Genomic DNA, 24,790 nt, shown 5'->3' with positions numbered 1-24,790 from the left:
GAGGGAGAGAGGATAAGGAGGGAGAGAGGATAAGGAGGGAGAGAGGATAAGGAGGGAGAGGGGGGATAAGGAGGGAGAGAGGATAAGGAGGGAGAGAGGATAAGGAGGGAGAGGGAGACGAAGGGGAGAGGGAGACGAAGGGGAGAGAGGATAAGGAGGGAGAGGGAGACGAAGGGGAGAGAGGATAAGGAGGGAGAGACGAAGTGGAGACAAAGGAGAGAGAGGATAAGGAGAGAGAGGATAAGGAGAGAGAGGATAAGGAAGGAGAGACCGAGGAGAGAGAGACGAAGAGAGAGGAAGGAACATGTATTTGTATCGTTTTGTAACAAGGCCCTGAGAAATGGTCGTCCTGTATCGCAACAAAACGTCTCTGTAACAGTGTTTTAGGACAGGACAGTGAGAGTGTGTGCGTACCAACAGTGTGTTTGGGTATGGGAGGCAGGCCAGGGGGACCGTGTGTTTATCTGGGTTTTTCCTAGATCAAAAAGGGGCTTAGGTGATGGACAAAAAAAATGTATAAAAAAATCCAAGATGGCGCAGCAGTAGGACGTGTGTATCTGTCTTTGTCTTATCCCGTGTAAATAGCCGGTCTTTCTCGTATATATCTTCATCTAACTTTCTCTCTACGAACTAAATAAACTTTCCTGCAACCCGCCTCACCCTATGTGGTACGGATCTGCTATTTTTATTCCTTATCACTGGATCTTCCGTCAGGAGCTAGCCAGCTAACTAGATACTAGTCTTTGGTAGCCACGGCTAGCGGTCCTCGCCTATTTCCCCCCAGTCATCAGCCAGCCTTAGATCGGACAACACCTGCCAGTCTACACAGCGCGATATCAACCCAGAGCATATCGGACTGCTTCTCTCTACCACATCACCGGATTCCTGCCGCTCTCACCGGATCATCGCAGCTAGCTAGCTGCAAACGTGTGGCTACTGTTAGCTAACGCCTCTGTCCCGAAGCAAGCACCAGCTAGCCTTGAACTAGCCTCGAGCAAGGCCCATATACCAGCTAATTCTAGGGCTACAATACCTCCTTTGCCAATTGTCCTGGACCCTTCATTGTCAACACGGAGCCCCGCCGATCCATCACGACTGGACTGCCGACGTGATCGCCCGATGTGGTCTCAACAGGCTATTCTGTTACGATGTCGCCAAAGAACCAGCTACTTGCCCCGGCCCGCTAGCTTTTCTGAACGCCTAGCGTAGTAGTGACTACCAAACAGCACCCTGACTCACCTATTGCTGCTCTTCTGACCCTATGATCACTCGGCTACACAGCTGATGCCCCCTGGACTGTTTCAATAACACGGTACCTCATTTTGTTTACCTGTCGGCCCCAGCCTCGAACTCAGGTCCTGTATGTCCCTAACTGACCCGCTCTGCCCAATCATCATCATTTACCCGTTGTTGTCTTAGCTCTCCTGATCAACACCTGTGATTGCTTTATGCCTCTCAATATGCCTCGTCTACTGCGGTCTTGGCTAGTTTTTATTGTTTTATTTCACTGTAGAGCCCTCAGTCACGCTCAAAATGCCTTAGATAGCTCTTTCGTCCCACCCCACACACATGCGGAGACCTCACCTGGCTTAACTTGTCCCTCCAGAGACGAAACCTCCATCATCACTCAACGCCTAGATTTACCTCCACTGTACTCACATCCTACCATACCTTTGTCTGTACATTATGCCCTGAATCTATTCTACCACGCCCAGAAATCTGCTCGTTTTATTATCTGTCCCCAACGCACTAGACGACCAGTTCTTATAACCTTTAGCCGAACCCCTATCCTACTCCTCCTCTGTTCCTCTGGTGATGTAGAAGTTAAACCAGGCCCTGTAGCCCCTAGTTCCACTCGTATTCCCCAGGCGCTATCATTTGTTGACTTCTGTAACCGCAAAAGCCTACGTTTGTTTTATTCACTGTTTTAGCTCACTCTACCAACCCTGATGTCCTAGCTGTGTCTGAATCCTGGCTTAGGATTCAGACAATTCTGACATTTCCATCCCCAACATTTTCCGACAAGAAGGAACTGCCAAATGGGGTGGAGTTGCAATCTACTGCAGAGACAGCCTGCAGAGTTCTGTCATGCCATCCAGGTCTGTGCCCAAACAGTTTAAGCTTCTACTTTTAAAAATCCACCTTTCCAGATATAAGTCTCTCACTGCTGCCGCTTGTTATAGACCCCCTCAGCCCCCAGCTGTGCCCTGGACACCATATGTGAATTAATTGCCCCCCATTTATCTTCAGAGTTTGTACTGTTAGGTGACCTAAACTGGGATATGCTTAACACCCCAGCTGTCCTACAATCTAAGCTAGATGCCCTCAATCTCACAAATTATCATGGAACCCACCAGGTACAACCCTAAATCCGTAAACACGGGCACCCTCATAGATATCATCCTGACCAACCTGCTCTCTAAACACACTTCTGCTGTCTTCAACCAGGATCTCAGCGTTCACTGCCTCATTGCCTGCGTCCGTAATGGGTCCGCGGGCAAACGACCACCACTCATCACTGTCAAACGCTTCCTAAAACACTTCAGCGAGCAGGCCTTTCTAATCAACCTGGCCCGGGTATCCTGGAAGGATATTGACCTCATTCCATCAGTAGAAGACACCTGGTTATTCTTTAACAGTGCTTTCTTCACCATCTTAAATAATAATGCCCCATTCAAAAAAAATATTTACCGGGAATAGATATAGTCCTTGGCTCACTCCAGACCTGACTGCCTTTGACCAGCACAAAAACCTCCTGTGGCGTACTGCATCAGCATCGAATAGCCCCTGCGATATGCAACTTTTCAGGGAAGTTAGGAACCAATATACACAGGCAGTTAGGAAAGCAAAGGCTAGCTTTTTCAAACAGAAATTTGCATCCTGTAGCATAAACTCCAAAAAGTTCTGGGACACTGTAAAGTCCATGGAGAATAAGAGCACATTCTCCCAGCTGCCCACTGCACTGAGGCTAGGAAACACTGTCACCACCGATAAATCTACAATAATCGAGAATTTCAGTAAGCATTTTTCTACGGCTGGCCATGCTTTCCACCTGGCTACCCCTTCCCCGGTCAACAGCTCTGCACCCTGCACAGCAATTTGCATAAGCCTCTCCCATTTCTCCTTCACCCAAATCCAGATAGCTGATGTTCTGAAAGAGCTGCAAAATCTGGACCCCTACAAAATCAGCCGGGCTAGACAATCTGGACCCTCTCTTTCTAAAATGATCCGCCGAAATTGTTGCAACCTCTATTACTAGCCTGTTCAACCTCTCTTTCGTATCGTCTGAGATCCCCTAAAGATTGGAAAGCTGCCGCAGTCATCCCCCTCTTCAAAGGGGGTGACACCCTAGACCCAAACTGTTACAGACCTATATCCATCCTGCCCTGCCTTTCTAAAGTATTCGAAAGCCAAGTCAACAAACAGATCACCGACCATTTCAAATCCCACCGTACCTTCTCTGCTATGTAATCTTGTTTCAGAACTGGTCATGGGTGCACCTCAGCCACGCTCAAGGTCCTAAACGATATCATAACCGCCATCGATAAAAGACAATACTGTGCAGCCGTCTCCATCGACCTGGCCAAGGCTTTCGACTCTGTCAATCACCACATTCTTATCGGCAGACTCAACAGCCTTGGATTCTCAAATGACTGCCTCGCCTGGTTCACCAACTACTTCTCAGATAGAGTTCAGTGTCAAATCGGAGGTCCTGTTGTCCGGACCTCTGGCAGTCTCTATGGGGGTGCCACAGGGTTCAATTCTCGGGCAGACTCTTTTCTCTGTATACATCAATGATGTTGCTCTTGCTGCTGGTGATTCTCTGATCCACCTCTACGCAGACGATACCATTCTGTATACTTCTGGCCCATCTTTGGACACTGTGTTAACTTCTTTGGGATAGGACGCAGCATTTTCACGTTTGGATGAAAAGCGTGCCCAGAGTAAACTGCCCGCTACTCAGGCCCAGTTGCTAATATATGCATAGTATTAGTAGATTTGGATAGAAAACACTCTGAAGTTTCTAAATCTGTTTGAATGAGGTCTTTGAGTATAACAGAACTCATATGGCAGGCGAAAACCTGAGAAAAATCCAACAATAAATGGGAAATCTGAGGTTTGTAGTTTTTCAACTCATCGCCTATCGAATATACAGTGTCTATGGGGTCATATTGCACTTCCTAAGGCTTCCACCAGATGTCAACAGTCTTTAGAACCTTGTTTGATGCTTCTACTGTAAAGGAGGGGGAATGGGAGCTGAATGAGTCAGAGGCCTGCCAGAGTGGCATGAGCTGACCACGCGCGTTCACGTGAGAGCGACCTGCGTTCCATTGCAATTCTAAAGACAAAGGAATTCCTCGGTTGGAACATTATTGAAGATTTATGTTAAAAACATCCTAAAGATTGAATTTATACATCGTTTGACATGTTTCTACGGACTGTAACGGAACTTTTTGACTTTTCGTCTGGACCTAATGATCGCGCGTCATGAATTTGGATTTGTGACCTCAAGGCGCGAACAACAAGGAGGCATTTGGACATAAATGATGGACTTTATCGAACTAAACCAACATTTACTATGGAACTGGGATTCCTGGGAGTGCATTCTAATGAAGATCATCAAAGGTGAATATTTATAATGCTATTTCTGACTTCTGTTGATTCCGCAACATGGCGGGTATATGTTTGGCTTGTTTTGGTCTCTGAGTGTCGTACTCAGATTATTGCATGGTTTGCTTTTTCCGTAAAGCTTTTTTGAAATCTGACAAAGCGGTTGCATTAAGGAGAAGTATATCTATAATTCTGTGCATAATACTTGTATCTTTTATCAAAGTTTATTTTGAGTATTTCTGTGATTTGATGTGGCTCTGTGCAAATTCACGGGATGTTTTGAGGCAAAGCCAAATGTAAACAGAGGTTTTTGGATATAAATATGAACTTGATCGAACAAAACATACATGTATTGTGTAACATGTTGTCCCGGGAGTGTCATCTGACGAAGAATATCAAAGGTTAGTGATTCATTTTATCTCTATTTCTGCTTTTTGTGACTCCTCTCTTTGGTTGGAAAATCACTGTATGCTTTCTGTGACTAGTTGCTGACCTAACATAATGATATCTTGTGCTTTCACCGAAAAGCCTTTTTGAAATCGGACACTGTGGTTGGATTAATGAGAATTTTATCTTTAAAATGGTGTCTAATACTTGTATGCTTGAGAAATTTGAATTATGAGATTTCTGTTGATTGACTTTGGCGCCCTGCAATTTCATTGGCTGTTGGCGAGGGGTTCCGCTAGCAGAACCTCGTTCTCAGACAGGTTAACAAACCCCTAGATGAGGTTCAATGCCATACAACTCTCCTTCCGTGACCTCCAACTGCTCTTAAATGCAAGCAAAACTAAATGCATGCTCTTCAACCGATCTCTGCCCACACCCGCCCGCCTAGCATTACTACTCTGGACGGTTCTGACTTTGAATATGTGGACAACTACAAATACCTAGGTGTCTGGTTAGACTGTAAACTCTCCTTCCAGACTCATATTAAGCATCTCCAATCCAAAATTAAATCTAGAATCGGCTTCCTATTTCGCAACAAAGCATTCTTCACTCATGCTGCCAAACATACCCTCGTAAAACTGACTATCCTACCGATCCTTGACTTCGGCGATATCATTTACAAAATAGCCTCCAACATTACTCAGCAATTTGGATGCAGTCTATCACAGTGCCATCTGTTTTGTCACCAAAGCCCCATATACTACCCACCACTGCGACCTGTATGCTCTCGTTGGCTGGCCCTCACTACTTATACGTAGCCAAACCCACTGGCTCCAGGTCATCTATAAGTCTTTGCTAGGTAAAGCCCCGCCTTATCTCAGCTCACTGTTCACCATAGTAGCACCCACTCGTAGCATGCGCTCCAGAGAACTTGTTCTCAACTGGCCTACCTGGTTAAATAAAGGTGGACATTTCTTTTATGAATAGTGAAAAGTGATGTGATAGCTAGACAGCCCACTTGCTAAATAATCATGGATTATGATAAGGGATAACCTATAGGTGCTGCACAAGCAACTTGCCTATTACTAGTAGACAAGTAGGGTCATTATCTACGCTGCCAGCCCTCTCCCGCTAGAATGAACGATATGTATCTTCTATCGATCTATTGATAGGACAGGCGCAGTCACAAAGTGAGCGATGACAGGAAAACACGGCTGGTTTGACAGTCTGCCGTATGTCCCGCCTCCCGGTACCTGGGTGTGTGTGTGTGTGTGTGTTGTGTACACTGTGGTTACAGTCACGTGTTTTTACACAGAGGCAGAGAACATGGATGATCCTTCAACGTCTTGGTATTTTCCGTGCTTCATATGCAGCCAGCGAGTGGTAGCGCATAGGCTATTTACTGTGTTTTGACAGACAGAAAGCTGGACCGGTTGATTAAAAGGTGTGGAACAGACTGAATACAGCTGGACCGGTTGATTAAAAGGTGTGGAACAGACTGAATAAAAGCTGGACCGGTTGATTAAAAGGTGTGGAACAGACTGAATACAGCTGGACCGGTTGATTAAAAGGTGTGGAACAGACTGAATAAAAGCTGGACCGGTTGATTAAAAGGTGTGGAACAGACTGAATACAGCTGGACCGGTTGATTAAAAGGTGTGGAACAGACTGAATAAAAGCTGGACCGGTTGATTAAAAGGTGTGGAACAGACTGAATACAGCTGGACCGGTTGATTAAAAGGTGTGGAACAGACTGAATACAGCTGGACCGGTTGATTAAAAGGTGTGGAACAGACTGAATAAAAGCTGGACCGGTTGATTAAAAGGTGTGGAACAGACTGAATACAGCTGGACCGGTTGATTAAAAGGTGTGGAACAGACTGAATACAGCTGGACCGGTTGATTAAAAGGTGTGGAACAGACTGAATACAGCTGGACCGGTTGATTAAAAGAACGTGACAGGTGAAATTAAGAATGCGATCTGCTTTATATCCTAAAGTATTGCACACGTGGAGTTGACTGCAGGTATTTACTTAAAGAGTAGCTCCAAATATAAAAATGTATTAAAAAAATTAAAATTAGTACATTTCAGCGGGATTGAAAAACCATCCCGTGGCCATTTCCAAATATCCGGTATACTGCCCAACCCTAGTGTGTCTAACACAGAGTTTTGGGGTATTGGGTGCAGGCCTGCGGGCGGGGTGTGTGTGTGTGTGTGTGTGTGTGTGTGTGTGTGTGTGTGTGTGTGTGTGTGTGTGTGTGTGTAGTGTTTTGGGGTGTTGGGGGCAGGCCTGCGGGGCGGTGTGTGTGTACTCACAGTGTGTTTGGGTATCGGGGGCAGGCCAGCGGGACTGTGTGTGTCTGCTTCTTCCTTCAGTAGGTGGTCAGTTCTCATGTAGGAGTTATAGAGGCCGTCACCATGCCGCGCTGGTGGACACAACAACACAGGTCAGAGGTCACGCTCTGGATCAACTTCATTGACATTAACAATATAATCAGAGACATTTGTAATAAATAAATTGGTCTAACAGGAGCCCTCATATTGAAACAGTAACCTAACAGACATACACTGGAGTACACCTTTCGACCCTCGGAAATGCCTCAAATCGTTGGAGCATGGACTCTACAAGGTGTCGAAAGCGTCCCGGTACCGCAATATCAACTGTCCCAAACTTAACTTGAACCAATCCCAAAATTGAAACACGTGTTTTTTTTTGTGTTGTTAATATGCCAACATGGGTCTAGATCATTTACAATGCTTTTAAAGTAAAGTATTTCAGTCTATATTACATCAACTTCATTTGTTAATTAACATAAAACTGTTTTACATCTTAATGAAAACAAAAAAAACATCCATTACATTATTAGAAAGTAGAATGTATTAATTGAACATGCTAACCACATGTATACAATATACAGTACCAGTCAAAAGTTTGGGCACACCTACTGATTTCTTTATTTTCTACATTGTAGAATAATAGTGAAGACATCAAAACTATAAAATAACACATATGGAATCAGTCTCAAGAAAGTTTGGCTACATTTTCAGGCTCCTCCCTTATGTCAGCATTGGTCTGGACATGACAGGCTGTAGCCAATAGGCATAGGCTATCACCTACACATCGACGTAAAGGCTAATTACTTATGTACATTTACATACAATTTTGTTTTTCTTCACAGAATACCTATTGTTTTTCATTTTTAAAAACAATTTACTTAGCAATTTTAGTTAATGGCCTTGCAGCCCTGGCAGAAGGCCCTGGCAGAAGGCCTTGGTGCCCTGGCAGAAGGCCCTGGCAGAAGGCTCTGGCAGAAGGCCCTGGTGCCCTGGCAGATCGGGCACTTAACTGGTACCTAGAGCAAAACAACCGACATGTAAGTGTCCGTGGGAGTCTCAACTTTCCACAGAGGTGTCATATTAGTGTGTAGAACAAACTGTTTGGACGCTACAGACAGAAGTTGTACAAAGAGTCTGTACCAACTTCAGACGAGTCCTGTGATGATTGTGTGTGTGTGTGTGTGTGGGGGGGGGGGGTGTAGAGCAAAACTGAGAGTCTCATCTTTCTACAGAGTGCTAGTTTGCAGGCCAAACCAGTTGGAGACTACAGACGTTTTCGTGAGAAGACCGATTTTCAGGATGTCTCAGTCTGACAAACATCGCTCTACCTCTGCCATCTTTCACCACAGATACGGGGAAGGGGCCATACCGGCGCATGCGGTGGATTGAGAAGCAGCCCATGCAACAAAAAAAAAAGATCTGTAGATTAAACAGATGGGGATTTTTGCATTATGTTAATTTGATTTCCGCAGAGCCACTTATAATAACAAGATTTCAGGCCTGTAGTTCCCCCCCCCCCCCCCCCCCCCCCCCCAATAACACCTCATCTGTGTGCAGGTCTAAGGTGACACACATAGTCACGCACACTGTGGCGTATCATAAATCAGACCCTTTCCGGTTATCAGATCCCTTCCGTATTAAGGACTCTATTTCTGATCACACCTGTGTCTGTGTTCCATCGCTTCAACGTGGATGCACAGAACAAAACGGCGCAGACAGACAGACAAGCGGAAAGATGCTGCCGTCACAGTAGCATCTGCTAGCCCCATTAATAGGCCAATAATAGGCCTACCACTTTCAGCAACCTTATTAAGCACCTGGCTAAGCCAGTCTGGGCTATGATTGGGGTTGGCCGGTTCATGCTAGTAATAGCGTTAACCCATAGAGAGCTGTGGGGTTAGTTAGCATTTGCCAATAGGGAGCTGTGGTGCTAGCATTATCCCATAGAGAGCTATGGGGCTAGTTAGCATTAGCTAATAGGGATCCGTGGAATTCACCTGCTAGCATTAACCCATAGACCAGGGGTCTCCAACAGGTAGATCAGGAGCTACCAGTAGTCCGCAGCCCACCTATAAGTAGCTCGCCAATCATTTCTGAGAGTACATGCATTTTTACATCACAAGCCGTCTCAAAGATCCCGGCTATTTTCCAATCAAAACCACATCGACATTATCCCACCCCTGCTTAGCCACTATTGGCGTAAAAAGTCAAAACGTAACAATATCTGCCAATTAATTTCCAGCAATATTGCCCGTCTGTCTGTTGCACGCGTTGGTCTTTTACTCTGTATGTAGCCAGTTAGCGATGCTAATCATTTCCCCCGAAAACCTAACTCAATTAAAAGTTAACTGCAAAGTAGGCTTACATGACAGAAGTATAGCATGATTACTTGTTTTAATTGGGTGGCCATTGTTTTGCAAACTCTTGCCATGGCATTTGCTGCAGCAGTAGGCCTAAACATCAGCAGAAACATCGCTTGACTGACACATTCCTCTCCTCCTAGATGCGCAATTACAGGGAATTACACTCAAAACTAAATGTTAGTTTCTGTCCTTCTGAGTCCATGTTAGTTTCTCTCCTTTAAAAAAAACGTCTTCTGATGTGATTTAAGCTTTGACATGGACTCAGAACATTCATTTTCATTGTTTCTCTAGGGAATAATTGTAATATTGAGAGTAAAAAGAAAATCCCAAACCAAGAAAAATAAAACTGACTTCGGTTTTAACAGTTTAGTTAGCGTTAGCCCTAAGAGAGCAATCTTAGCTAGTGTTAGCCCCATAGATAACTGTGTCGCTAAGTTAGCGTTAGCCCCATAGAAAGCTGTGTAGCTAGCTATCGTTAGCCCCATAGATAACTGTGTCCCTAAGTTAGCCCCATAGAAAGCTGTGTAGCTAGCTATCGTTAGCCCCATAGATAACCGTGTCGCTAAGTTAGCGTTAGCCCCATAGAAAGCTGTGTAGCTAGCTATCGTTAGCCCCATAGAGAACCGTGTCGCTAAGTTAGCGTTAGCCCCATAGAAAGCTGTGTAGCTAGCTATCGTTAGCCCCATAGATAACTGTGTCGCTAAGTTAGCGTTAGCCCCATAGAAAGCTGTGTAGCTAGCTATCGTTAGCCCCATAGATAACCGTGTCGCTAAGTTAGCGTTAGCCCCATAGAAAGCTGTGTAGTTAGCTATCGTTAGCCCCATAGATAACTGTGTCGCTAAGTTAGCGTTAGCCCCATAGAAAGCTGTGTAGCTAGCTATCGTTAGCCCCATAGAGAACCGTGTCGCTAAGTTAGCGTTAGCCCCATAGAAAGCTGTGTAGCTAGCTATCGTTAGCCCCATAGATAACCGTGTCGCTAAGTTAGCGTTAGCCCCATAGAAAGCTGTGTAGTTAGCTATCGTTAGCCCCATAGATAACTGTGTCGCTAAGTTAGCGTTAGCCCCATAGAAAGCTGTGTAGCTAGCTATCGTTAGCCCCATAGAGAACCGTGTCGCTAAGTTAGCGTTAGTGAAACGGACATCAATCAGTGTATTGCTATCAGTTAAGTTAGAGTTAGCCCTAAGAGAGCCATGTTAGCTAGTGATAACCATAGAGAGATGTAGGGTTAGTTAGAGCTGTGTTGCAGTGTCAACAGACACTGTGTTACTGTGTTGGGGGGGGGGGTACAATACACACGAAAGCGTGCATGAAAGCGGGGTAAAGACTGTGTGTTCAGCACTTTACACACAGTATGCACATTCACTCTGGCCCCAAACATTACTACTGAAACTTCCCCATAACATAACTCAAACCAAAAGGGTTGGCGTCAATTTCATGTGAATGGCACTGTTGTTATGGAAAAAACGTAGCTATTTAGCAAACACAACGCCTGTGTTTGTGTGCGGAGGTGGTGGTCCAGGAGGGACAAACACCACAGAGAGTAGAGCGAAGGGAACACCCCAGAAACGTGTCAGATCACGTGTCATAAACCAGACTAATAACAATGGTCCAACAGCGTAGACAGACTGCTGGCTAGACTGTAGCTGACTCAACTAGAACTAGCTAGACTGCCTGTCTGTTCATACAGAACTACTGAGAGATAACTAGTTATTTGATAAAACTATTGACTTGCCTAGTAAGCTAAATACTTTCTTCTTTTTTAATATGATGCAAAGACCTGCAAAGAAACATGAGTTCAGCACATGTTCCAGTGTAGACTGGCTCTGGAGTAGAGTACTTACAGACATGCAGGAGAGTCTAGTGTTTGTCTGATCAATGGACACAGAGTTGCAACTGTCAGAAAACAATTTGTTTCCCTCCACTGAGTGGAACTGATCAATGCTATTATGACATCACAGTCTACAGGGCTCCACAGTGCTCCCCTTTTGGGGGCATACGCTCCTAAATATTTTGCTGTGCAACATAGAATTTTAAATTTGGTAGCACCAGTGCCCTTATTGCGGCTTTAATACCTCAAACATTTGTGTAATGTGCGCCTTCATTTGTCACCGTAGAGCCCTGGTCTGCCTGACAATCAGACTCCGATACCTCTGGTTCAGTCTAAGATTAATGGTATACAATTTGCTTGGAAAAACTTCCACGCACAAGCTATAAAGCCAGAATGTTACATTTTTATTTGTATTTTTTATGTACCGGTTGTTCCTTGCGGTTGGTCTTTTTGCAGGTAGGAAGCGCTGGTATTTGAATTCATATTTCTATCACCAGAAGCATGTGGAGAACCATGTAAACACATATGCATGAGCTCTGCAAACATACATGTATTTTCCTCTTGTGTACATGCTTCAGGTCTTCAAATCTGAACGCACTACCAGCGCTTTGAAAAGTTCATGCAATTATACTTTCCTGTGGATATATAGTCTCACATTCCTACCTGCAAAAGGACCAACCGCACAGACAACCAGTGAAGTATCATTTTACTCAGCATTCTGTCTTGTAGAGGTCATGAGAGGAAACTTACCTGATCCAAAACACTCATTTCTGCCTGACGACGTAGAATTCTAATGCACTTCCTCTTCGGTGGAGTGTAACAGCGGTTGGCATATAATTACGTTGCATTACCGCCTCCAACTTAACTATAGTATATATCCATTACACTTTGTGATACAAAAAAATAATAATAATACTAATATATAGTGCATTCGTTAAGTATTCAGACCCCTTGACTTTTTCCCACATTTTGTTACGTTACAGCCTTATCCTAAAATTTATTATTTTTTAATCAGCCTATCCACATTATCCCATAATGACAAAGTGAAAACAGGTTTTTAGAAATGTTTGCAAAGATTAAAAACAGAAATACCTTATTTACATAAGTATTCAGACCCTTTGCTATGAGACTCGAAATTGAGCTCAGGTGCATCCTGTTTCCATTGATCATCCTTGAGATGTTTCTACAACTTGATTGGACTCCACCTGTGGTCAATTCAATGGACATGATTTGGAAAGGTACACCTGTCTATATAAGGTCCCACAGTTGACAGTGCATGTCAGAGCAAAAACCAAGCCATGAGGTCGAAGGAATTGTCTGTAGAGCTCCTAGACATAATTGTGTCGAGGCACAGATCTGGGGAAGGGTACCAAAAACATTTCTGCAGCATTGAAGGTCCCCAAGAACACAGTGGGCTCCATCATTCTTAAATGGAAGAAGTTTGGAACCACCAAGACTCTTCCTAGAGCTGGCCGCCCAGCCAAACTGAGCAATCAGGGGAGAAGGGCCTTGGTCAGGGAGGTGACCAAGAACCCGATGGTCACTGACAAAGCTCCAGAGTTTCTCTGTGGAGATGGGAGAACCTTCCAGAAGGACAACCATCTCTGCAGAACTCCACCAATCAGGCCTTTATAGTAGAGTGGCCAGAGGGAAGTCACTCCTCAGTAAAAGGCACATGACAGCCCACTTGGAGTTTGCCAAAAGGCACCTAAAGACTCTCAGACCATGAGCAACAATATTCCGTCCTGCTGAAACCAAGATTGAACTCTTTGGCCTGAATGCCAAGCACCCCTACAGTGAAGCATGGCGGTGGTAGCATCATGCTGTGGGGATGATTTTCAGCGGCAGGGACTGGGAGACCAGTCAGGATCGAGGGAAAGATGAACAGCACAGAGAGGTCCTCGATGAAAACCTGCTCCAGAGCGCTCAGGACCTCAGACTGGGGCGAAGGTTCACCTTCCAACAGGACAATGACCCTAAGCACACAGCCAAGACAATGCAGGAGAGGCTTCGGGACAAGTCTCTGAATGACCTTGAGTGTCCCAGCCAGAGCCCAGACTTGAACCCAATCGAACAACTCTGGAGAAACCAAAAAATAGCTGTGCCGTGACACACCCCCATCCAACTTGACAGAACTTGAGAGGATCTGCAGAGAAGAACGGGAGAAACTCCCCAAATACAGGTGTGCCAAGCTTGTAGCGTCATACCCAAGAAGACTCGAGGCTGTAATCGCTGCCAAAGGTGCTTCAAAAAAGTAACTGAGTAAAGGGTCTGAATACTTATGTAAATGTGATATTTCAGTTGATTTAATACACTGGCAAACATTTCCAAAAACCTGTTTTTTCTTTGTTATTATGGGGTATTGCGTGTAGATTGGGGGACACACAATTTAATACATTTTAGAATAAGGCTGTAACCTAACAAAATGTGGAAAAAGTCAAGGGGTCTGAATACTTTCCTCAGTTGTATTGATGTCTCCTAGATTTAGGACACTTCAAAACCGTGTTTCTTATTTTTTTTTGCCGAGTGCTGAAGTGCGGAAAAATATTTTACCCTCCGGTTGCAACACTTACTACCAAGTTCCAAACTGCCTCTGGAAGCATCATCAGCACAATAACTTATCGGGAGCTTCATGAAATGGGTTTCCATGGCCGAGCAGCCGCACACAAGCCTAAGATCACCATGCGCAATGCCAAGCTTAGGCTGGAGCGTTGTAAAGCTCGCCGCCATTGGACTCTGGAGCAGTGGAAACGCGTTCTCTGGAGTAATGAATCAAGCTTCACCATCTGGCAGTCAGACGGACAAATCTGTGTTTGGCGGATGCCAGGAGAACACTACCTGCCCCAATGAATAGTGCCAACTGTAAAGTTTGGTGGAGGAGGAATAATGGTCTGGGGCTGTTCGATGAGCAGGTGACCACATTCTTGAAAATACACTACGTGAGCAAAAGTAAGCAACAGTCCTTGACTCCAGAGCTATTTGAGATGATCAACTGTCTTGAACCATGGAAACAAAATAACTCAGGGACAAATGTTACATTTGCGTTCAACAAAATGGCTAGCTAACAAATGATGGCCGGTGAAATGCCACTGTGTGCAATAACTGATACTAGAATCACATCTATCCTGATGCCTAGTCCCTTTACCCTGCTTTCATGTACATATCTGAAATACCTCCCACCTCTACACATTGATCTGGTACTCCCTGTATATAACTCCATTCTTGTGTATTTCATTGTATTCCTTGTGTTACTAACTTATTGTATAATTATTTCTAAACTCTGCATCGTTAGAAAGGGCTCGTAAGCAAGCATTTCACGGTAACGTCTACACCAGTTGTATCCGGCGCATGTGACAAATAGAATTTGCTTTGAGTACATTAATGTAACGTTGCAGTAAGTACATTAGAACACAGTACGAAGCCAGTTATAATCAGTTAATTACCTGCTGTTATGGGGCCTTCTGCTTTTCTCTGTAATACCATCATGATTGCAGTTTAACGTTGAAGCCAGCATCCGAGGTGGAAGTTAAAAATCTTTAGTAAAAACAACCGTATAAAAAAAAACTAGCCAACACTTGGCTAGTTATAATAAAATACTTAAGAGTAAAGCTTGTATCACTTGCAATTCGTGCTCGTGTTGCTAGCTCAAGGGATCCAAAATATACCCTGCTAGCCAACTTTGTTGGATGAAATATAGCTAACGTTACATAAGTTGGTTTAATATAGCTTTCCTCACTTGCTCAACTTAATATTCTAGCTAGGACTCTCTACCTACACAATCTGACCTTGTTCTCGTCCTAAAACCATGGCTTTGCCAACTCGCTAGCCCTGCAGTCTGAAAAAGTTCCAGCGATGGGGGTCGTTTCTCGTTTCCGTCAGCTAACGTTAGCACAGCCACAAAAACACACGTCCGAGTGAGCAAACGCTAAATTACTCCGACTGTCCAAAATAGTTTGAGTCCCAAAATGACAGCTTAGCTGTCTGACCCGTGTGGCCCTCGCCTTTCTCTGTCGGTTGATTACTATATCCACCCAGAGAACCATTCCCATAAGGAAAAATCTCGAGTGTACTTTGCGGTGAATGACTAGTTAGCAATATAACTAGTGAGCTTCTGCTTCGATCGGCCCAGGGTTCGTCCTCCTTCCGGAATGCTTGGGAAGCTGTTTTCGCTTGAGAGGGGTTATCGTCGGTTAGCTAGCTAACGTTACCTCAACTCTGGGCAAAAGCCCCGTTCTCGTTGAATTCAGAGACGCTGGCGTCTCTTTCGGGTAATAATGTAATGTCCTCAGTGCGTTAGCGCCGTTAAAACGACTTATGTTTTAACCAGTCTTGTCAGCAGCAGGAGCTCCTATTTTTGATGTGATTGTCTGGTTTGTTGCTAAGGGCGTCTTCGCCGTGTGTTTCGAGTAGCGTCATTAAACAGGTGGTAGGCTAGAGTGAGGCGGGGTTAAAGCGGCGCCATCTTGGCTCAAAGTAACAGGGTGTTTCCCCCAACGTCCCATTGTTGTTACTATCCAGTGGTGTCTACATGGATATCGTGGCCATCCGAGTTCCTAGCTACATTAAGCAAGAAGACGGATAACGATCCGTGTACGTAGTGATGGGAAACCGAGGCTTTCTGAAGGCTTCCGAGCTTTCACCAAATTGTGTCGGGAAACGGTTCATTTACTCGCAGCTTCATTAGCGGTTCACAATGCACATTAGTGACATCTGCTGGTCAGCAATAAGCGCTTGTAAGATTCATGTTTCCCCCTGTAATTTTCATCAAAACTGTGGCGCAGCGGTAAACTGTTTTAATAGTCCATAATCAGTTGGAATACCAGGCTCGAATATTATATCGTGCTGCCCTTTTTGCCTTCAAGTTGACTAATCTTCAAAGTGATTTGAATGATTTGAACAACAAGGCAGAATGTGTGCTTTCCAGTGGCGACCCGTTATTCAGGGCAGGTGATTTGAGCACCACATTTTTGCAAAAATAAATAAAATATTAATACGTGTCACATATAAGTTTGCAAACAATGTAAAAACAAATATATATTTTGAGTTAATAAAGCTGCATACAAACACGGTCTCTTTTTTGTTTTCTTGAGTAAGGCAGCTCCAAAGTGCAGGTGTTTCAGCCTCGCTCAGTGCTTTCTGTGGTGGTGGGGCAAGCCAGCAGAAAATACAGAGCGTTGCGCCGTGATTGGCTCAGTGTTCTGTCACTCATGGGGACACTACATCACAGCTAAGTCCAAGGTTAGACCTAGAACATTCTAGCCCCTTGGGTGCTGCCATAGAGTTACATTAGAAGTGCCCATCCAAGAAGGCTCAAGGTCATTGGCCACAGATAAAATGACTTCAAATCACCTTATATGTACAGTAGATTTGATTGGACTGACCATGTCAACATCATACTTTCAAAATCTTAGCTAGTAGTCATCATCATGAATCAAGTCGACAACCTACTGGCTAATCTTTTTTAATCCTTGTTATATGAAGATAGATAATGAAGAGAAATGATAGATAAAAACATATCGGTGCTCATTGGCCATAAACATTACACAACAAGTTGGAAATCGCAAATTCAACAATGAGTGGTTTGGATGGAATCAGTGGCTAACTGCAAGCATTGCAAAGCAATCACTAGCCTGCTATTCAGTGGAGTGGCTGTGTGGTCCCAAATCTGGGATTAAGGGTCTCTTTTTCAAGTTTAAAATGACAAACATTCAACATTGGCCATGCTGTCAATGAAGCATGATTTGTTCTGCGCCCAAAACAACTGTTAACTCGGAACTGCAAAAACTTGACAACAGTGAGTTCAAGACAACTGGGAAGTCGGGAATAAACGAGCTCCGACTTGGAAAATACGTTTTGAATGGTCATCGAACTCGGAATTGTAAATCCGGCCTCTTTCTAGAGCTACGACCTGAAGATCAATGATGTCATCATGATTAGACTTTTTCAGAGTTCCCAGTTGTTTTGAAAGCACCATAAATCCAGAGAATGCCAGACTTTGATGAAAATTTGCCCACGAAGGACCGCTGCGCCACCTTCCTTTTCAAGTGAGTCCAAAAATGTATTGTGTGCTGCTGCATAAATGGTGTAATATGCCAGGGAGATGTGTATACCGTAGCTAAGAAAGTAATACTAAGTGTATGTTGTGTAGTAAGCTGTTAGTAGCCCATGTGCCTCACCCTAATCATTTGTTCTTAACTTCACCTACTGTTCTGACTTGGTGGTGCACATGTAGCCTATAACCTGTTTTAGAGAAATGTAATGATTGAATATTCTAAGATCTTTCATTGTCTGCTTATATGCCCCCTTTATTTATCCTACGGTTCTGACCTGGTGTACAGGGAGAACACTGTAAGAACGGCCCATGTTCTGAATTCTGTCCCTGTACATTTCAAAAGTGCTAAACAAATAGTTATATTGACTACGTCTGTCCTAGCTCGCTCATTAATGTCTTCATCGAAATTATGGATTGCCTCTTATCTGCTTGTCGTCCCCTAATGCAATAGTTTGTACATATTAATTGTCATTAGAAATCACATTTATTTAAGCAAGTCAGCCATATCAGCTATGTTTTTTTTAAAGGCAGTAAATGAGGCCGAATGAACTGTTTTGCTGCCAGACAAGGCTCCGCTGATAGCCAGGTGTATCAGCGGTAAGATGTTGGGACAGCTTTATGTAGGCAGTTTGTGGGCACCGTTTGTCACCTTTATAGTGCAATTAATGTATTGTTTAGTGTTGTGTTGTTGTGGATTTGCTGGCATGAATCTCACTTTCTTTCTTTTTTTACCCCAACAAGATTCACATGCTAAAATCGCCACTGGTGCTTTCACATAAAAAAAAACATTTTCAAAATAGTGTGCCTTCAACAGGATTCGACTCTTACCCTCACGTCCCTGAATGTTCAATAGTTCCATACTCTTCTTTTTCTTCTTTAGTATAATGGCTTTCGCAACAATTATATGTGCATTCCGTCATCTACTGTACAGGTGGATAATAAGGATTCAAAAAGGAAAAAATGAGGGTAAAAAGTTATTAAAAAATTCCATACAAACTACCAGTAACTAAATGTTAATTAAACTAAATCAGCTTTTCCGTTTTAATCAGGTCCCTACACAGGCTCAGAGGGATCCTGTGATGGCGGGACATTTCCTGGCGACAGTACTGATCTGTTTCACCTGTCCTTGTGATTGTCTCCACCACCTCCAGGTGTTGCCCATCTTCCCCATTATCCCCTGTGTATTTAAACCTGTGTTCTCTGTTTGTCTGTTGCCAGTTCGTCTTGTCTGTCAAGTCAACCAGCGTTTTGTCTCAGCTCCTGCTTTTCCCCAGTCTCTCTTTTTCTCGCCCTCCTGGTCGACCTCTGCCTGCCTTGACCTGTCGTTTGCCTGCCCCATCTCCTCCCAAGGAGCCACCATTGGTAGGCACGAGGAGTTGCTTTGCGGTCTGATGGAAAGGTTCCAGGCCGTGGCCGAACGTCACGACCTAGCTTTGGACACATTGCGGGAGCAATTCCGTGGGTTGCCTACTAGGCAGCCTACCACGAAGGTAACCTCCCAGCCCCTCAGTAAACCGGCTGGGTAGCAGCGGCGTCACCCCGGTTTCCCGGGAACCCTGCTTACTTCCCCCGGAGCACTACGATGGAGACAGAACCTGCCGGGCCATTCTCTCCCAGTGCTAACTCTTTTTTGAGCTGCAGCCTTCTTCGTTCCCCTCGGACCGCTCGAGGATAGCGTATATCATTACGCTGATGTCCGGGAGGGCACTCGCCTGGGCCACGGCTGTGTGGGAGCAACAATCCGCCATCTGCCTCAGTCTGGAGGTGTTCGTGGCGGAGGTGAGAAAAGTTTGAGGCTCCGGTGTCTGGGAGAGAGGCTGCCCAGAGGTTACTCCAGCTTCGGCAGGACTCCATCAGTGTGGCAGACTATGCGGTGGATTTCCGTGCGCCAGCAGCGGAGGGTTCCTGGAACCCGGAAGCGCTGTTCGACACGTTCCTGCACGGAGTATCGGAGGAAGTAAAGGACGAGCTTGCAGCCCGGGAACTACCGAAGGATCTTGACTCACTCATCGCTTTGACCATCTGGATCGATGGACGGCTACGGGAACGTAGGAGGGAGAAGCGGTCTGATTGCGGGCCCAATCGCTCACTCAAGGATCCCACCTTGCATCTAATGGACTGGTGTCTACGTCCCCGAGAGGATCCGAGTTTACCCGAGTTCCTTCAAGAGCCTCCGAAGACTGCCGATTTACCTCTTCCCGAGCTGATGCAGCTCGGCAGGGCTAGGCCGTCTCCAGCCGACCGCGTACGCAGACTTAACAGAGTTGTCTGTATTGCGATACTGCCGGTCATTATATGTCTACCTGTCCCTTCATGAGACCTAGCTCGTTGGTAGGAATGAGTACTCTGGTGGGTCTTAAGGACAATTTAGCTTCTCCCCTTACTCATCCCCCTCTCCATGCCACCCTGCTATGACCAGTCCAAGTCTCTCCAGATACTCATCGATTCGGGGGCCGATATGAGTCTGATGGACGTTACCCTGGCGTCCGAGCAAGGCATCACCACTCAACCCCTCTCCATTCCCATGAATGTTAGAGCGCTGGACGGGTGTTCTATAGGCCGGGTCACCCACCATACCACCCCCATCAACCTACGAGTGTCGAGGAACCACAGTGAGACGATCCAATTCCTGCTAATTGAGTCTCCGCAGGTTCCTGTGGTATTGAGACTCTCTTGGCTCCAGTGACACAATCCCTCGATTGACTGGTCTACTGGTTCCTTGAGAGCTGGAGCCCATTCTGCCACACTCATTGCCTGAAATCATCTCTGCCTGCCCCGGGACATCTTCCTGGGTGCTTGGAAATTGCCCTGGACCTCTCCGCCATTCCAGCGGAGTACCAGGAGTACCAGGACCTCCGGAGTGGTTCTGTAAGGCCCATGCCACTTCGCTTCCGCAGCACTGACCGGTACCCAAGGATGTTAAGCCTGATGCGCCCCGCGGTTACACCCCTGGAAGCCAAGACCTTTCCCCCCCTGCTCCAAGATTAGTAGCCCCTCTGCTGTTTGTCCTCTGTTGGCCAGCACCCTCTGTATACTTCCTACTTTTCATGTGTCAAGATGTAAACCCATGTCTCACAGCCCTTTGTCTCCTGTTTCCAGGGCCACCTTTCTCCCCCGTCTCATCGACGGCCAACCGGCGTACAGGGTAAGATGTCTCCTGAAGGTTCGACCTCGGGGTTTCCAGTACCTGGTTGACTGAAAAAATCTGTCGTTCTGCCCCTGAACAAGGCAGTTAACCCACTGTTCCCCGGTAGGCTGTCATTGTAAATAATAAGTTGTTCTTAACTGACTTACCAGGATAAATTTAAAAAAAATCGTATTACTTCTGTGGATAATGTCTGTTCTCTGTCTACTCTGAAACTCACTTCTTCTTTGAGATTTGGTTGGTCCAGCTTTTAGGTGCATACCCTGCCTACTGGTGTGTGAGGCCATTCACAGCCTACCTACATTATACTTTTAGATACAATAATACAACATCGGGAAAAAGGACAAATAAAATGGCCCTACCACCTATTAGCCCTCTAAAACCCACCACCCATTCCACTATATAACCCTACCACCCATTCCACTATTTTACCCACCACCCATTCCACTATATAACCCTACCACCCATTCCACTATATAACCCACCACCCATTCCACTATATAACCCTACCACCCATTCCACTATATAACCCTACCACCCATTCCACTATATAACCCTACCACCCATTCCACTATATAACCATACCACCCATTCCACTATTTAACCCCACCACCCATTCCACTATTTAACCCTACCACCCATTCCACTATATAACCCTACCACCCATTCCACTATATAACCATACCACCCATTCCACTATATAACCCTACCACCCATTCCACTATATAACCCTACCACCCATTCCACTATATAACCATACCACCCATTCCACTATATAACCCTACCACCCATTCCACTATATAACCCTACCACCCATTCCACTATATAACCATACCACCCATTCCACTATATAACACACCACCCATTCCACTATTTAACCCTACCACCCATTCCACTATTTAACCCTACCACCCATTCCACTATTTAACCCTACCACCCATTCCACTATTTAACCCTACCACCCATACCACCCACTCATATCTCCCTCACTAACTTTAAGCACCAGCTGTCAGAGCAGCTCACAGATCACTGCACCTGTACATAGCCCATCTGTAAACAGTCCATCTATCTACCTACCTCATCCCCATACTGTATTTATTTATTTGTCTTGCTCCTTTGCACCCCAGTATCTCTACTTGCACATTCATCTTCTGCACATCTACCATTCCAGTGTTTAATTGCTATATTGTAATTACTTCGCCACCATGGCCTATTTAAATAAAGGTGTTCTCAACTGGCCTACCTGGTTAAATAAAGGTGTTCTCAACTGGCCTACCTGGTTAAATAAAGGTGTTCTCAACTGGCCTACCTGGTTAAATAAAGGTGTTCTCAACTAGCCTACCTGGTTAAATAAAGGTGAAATAAAAAAATGTAAAAAGAAATGTTGTGCTGCTATTTTTATTGACTTGGCCAAAGCTTTTGATACGGTAGACCATTCCATTCTTGTGGGCCGGCTAAGGAGTATTGGTGTCTCTGAGGGGTCTTTGGCCTGGTCTGCTAACTACCTCTCTCAAAGAGTGCAGTGTATAAAGTCAGAACATCTGCTGTCTCAGCCACTGCCTGTCACCAAGGGTGTACGACCCTTTCAGAAAAAAATCACAATCTCAAGAATTTTGAAGACAACTTATTAGAAAGAAATATCGATCCTCAAATTGAAAGTGATTGATCAGCTTTGAATCTATTTGGGGGTTTTTAAGAGAGGGAGAGAGAAGGAATGGGAGCTGCATCTTGAGTTGATAGCAAGCCCCAAGCCTGATGGAGAGTGAATGTGTGAGTGAATTATAAGTTGTTTGTTCAGGAAAATAAACTAAATTGATCACTTTAGATGTTTCTAATTGTTTTTGTTTTCTGCTTAAAATCATCCTAAAACTGAGCACATATGACTTTTATTGCTTTAAATGAAGTTATCGCGGGAAAAAAAACATCGCAAAATGTATCGCAGAATTTCAGAAAAGCTGCCGCAAAATCAAGCATTTTTGGCCGCAGAAATTACAAAAAATGTTTGCGAAATCCTGGAGGGACTGCCTTTTGTTCTTTAGATACAAACGATATCAACACCATACCACTCCTGGTTACTATGCCTACACGATATCAACACCATACCACTCCTGGTTACTATGACTACACGATATCAACACCATACCACTCATGGTTACTATGCCTACACGATATCAACACCATACCACTCCGGTTATTATGCCTACATGATATCAACACCATACCACTCCTGGTTACTATGACTACACGATATCAACACCATACCACTCATGGTTACTATGCCTACACGATATCAACACCATACCACTCCGGTTATTATGCCTACATGATATCAACACCATACCACTCCGGTTACTATGACTACACGATATCAACACCATACCACTCCCGGTTACTATGACTACACGATATCAACACCATACCACTCCTGGTTACTATGCCTACACGATATCAACACCATACCACTCCTGGTTACTATGCCTACAGCATATCAACACCATACCACTCATGGTTACTATGCCTACACGATATCAACACCATACCACTCCTGGTTACTATGCCTACAGCATATCAACACCATACCACTCCTGGTTACTATGCCTACACGATATCAACACCATACCACTCCTGGTTACTATGCCTACAGCATATCAACACCATACCACTCATGGTTACTATGCCTACACGATATCAACACCATACCACTCCCGGTTACTATGACTACACGATATCAACACCATACCACTCATGGTTACTATGCCTACACGATATCAACACCATACCACTCCTGGTTACTATGCCTACAGCATATCAACACCATACCACTCCTGGTTACTATGCCTACACGATATCAACACCATACCACTCCTGGTTACTATGACTACACGATATCAACACCATACCACTCATGGTTACTATGCCTACACGATATCAACACCATACCACTCCTGGTTACTATGCCTACACGATATCAACACCATACCACTCCCGGTTACTATGCCTACACGATATCAACACCATACCACTCCTGGTTACTATGCCTACACGATATCAACACCATACCACTCCTGGTTACTATGCCTACACGATATCAACACCATACCACTCCTGGTTACTATGCCTACACAATATCAACACCATATCACTCCTGGTTACTATGACTACACGATATCAACACCATACCACTCCTGGTTACTATGCCTACACGATATCAACACCATACCACTCCTGGTTACTATGCCTACACAATATCAACACCATACCACTCCTGGTTACTATGCCTACACAATATCAACACCATATCACTCCTGGTTACTATGACTACACGATATCAACACCATACCACTCCTGGTTACTATGCCTACACGATATCAACACCATACCACTCCTGGTTACTATGCCTACACGATATCAACACCATACCACTCCCGGTTACTATGACTACACGATATCAACGCCATATCACTCCCGGTTACTATGACTACACAATATCAACACCATACCACTCCTGGTTACTATGACTACACAATATCAACACCATACCACTCCTGGTTACTATGCCTACACGATATCAACACCATACCACTCCTGGTTACTATGCCTACACAATATCAACACCATACCACTCCTGGTTACTATGACTACACGATATCAACACCATACCACTCCTGGTTACTATGCCTACACGATATCAACACCATACCACTCCTGGTTACTATGCCTACACGATATCAACACCATACCACTCCCGGTTACTATGACTACACGATATCAACGCCATACCACTCCCGGTTACTATGACTACACAATATCAACACCATACCACTCCTGGTTACTATGACTACACAATATCAACACCATACCACTCCTGGTTACTATGCCTACACAATATCAACACCATACCACTCCTGGTTACTATGACTACACGATATCAACACCATACCACTCCTGGTTACTTTGACTGCATCCGCTTTCCCCAACGCCTTCTTCACCGTCCTCGTGACTTCAAAAGGGTTTCCCAAATAAACATCCCACACGCTGCCATACACGTGGTCTCCGGTTGTGAGGC

The 24,790-nt window shown here is 44.8% G+C and overlaps 1 protein-coding gene across 1 annotated transcript in view; it reads right to left on the bottom strand.

The window, feature by feature from the left end:
- dyrk3 (dual specificity tyrosine phosphorylation regulated kinase 3) overlaps positions 1-15,933 on the bottom strand; it is a 40,340-nt gene extending 24,407 nt beyond the window's left edge. The window contains exons 1-2 of the mRNA XM_039016598.1: positions 14,971-15,933; positions 7,316-7,425 (exon numbers count right to left, since the gene is read on the bottom strand). Of these exons, the coding sequence (XP_038872526.1) occupies positions 7,316-7,425; positions 14,971-15,013 (153 nt within the window). The 5' untranslated portion in view covers positions 15,014-15,933. The remainder of the gene's footprint in view (positions 1-7,315; positions 7,426-14,970) is intronic.
- Positions 15,934-24,790: the final 8,857 nt, after the last annotated feature.

The sequence above is a fragment of the Salvelinus namaycush genome, chromosome 20, assembly GCF_016432855.1.
Source record: "Salvelinus namaycush isolate Seneca chromosome 20, SaNama_1.0, whole genome shotgun sequence".
Taxonomy (NCBI): Eukaryota; Metazoa; Chordata; class Actinopteri; order Salmoniformes; family Salmonidae; genus Salvelinus; species Salvelinus namaycush.
The sequence above is the reverse complement of the archived record's forward strand: the minus strand, read 5'-3'. Positions and strand labels throughout refer to the sequence as shown.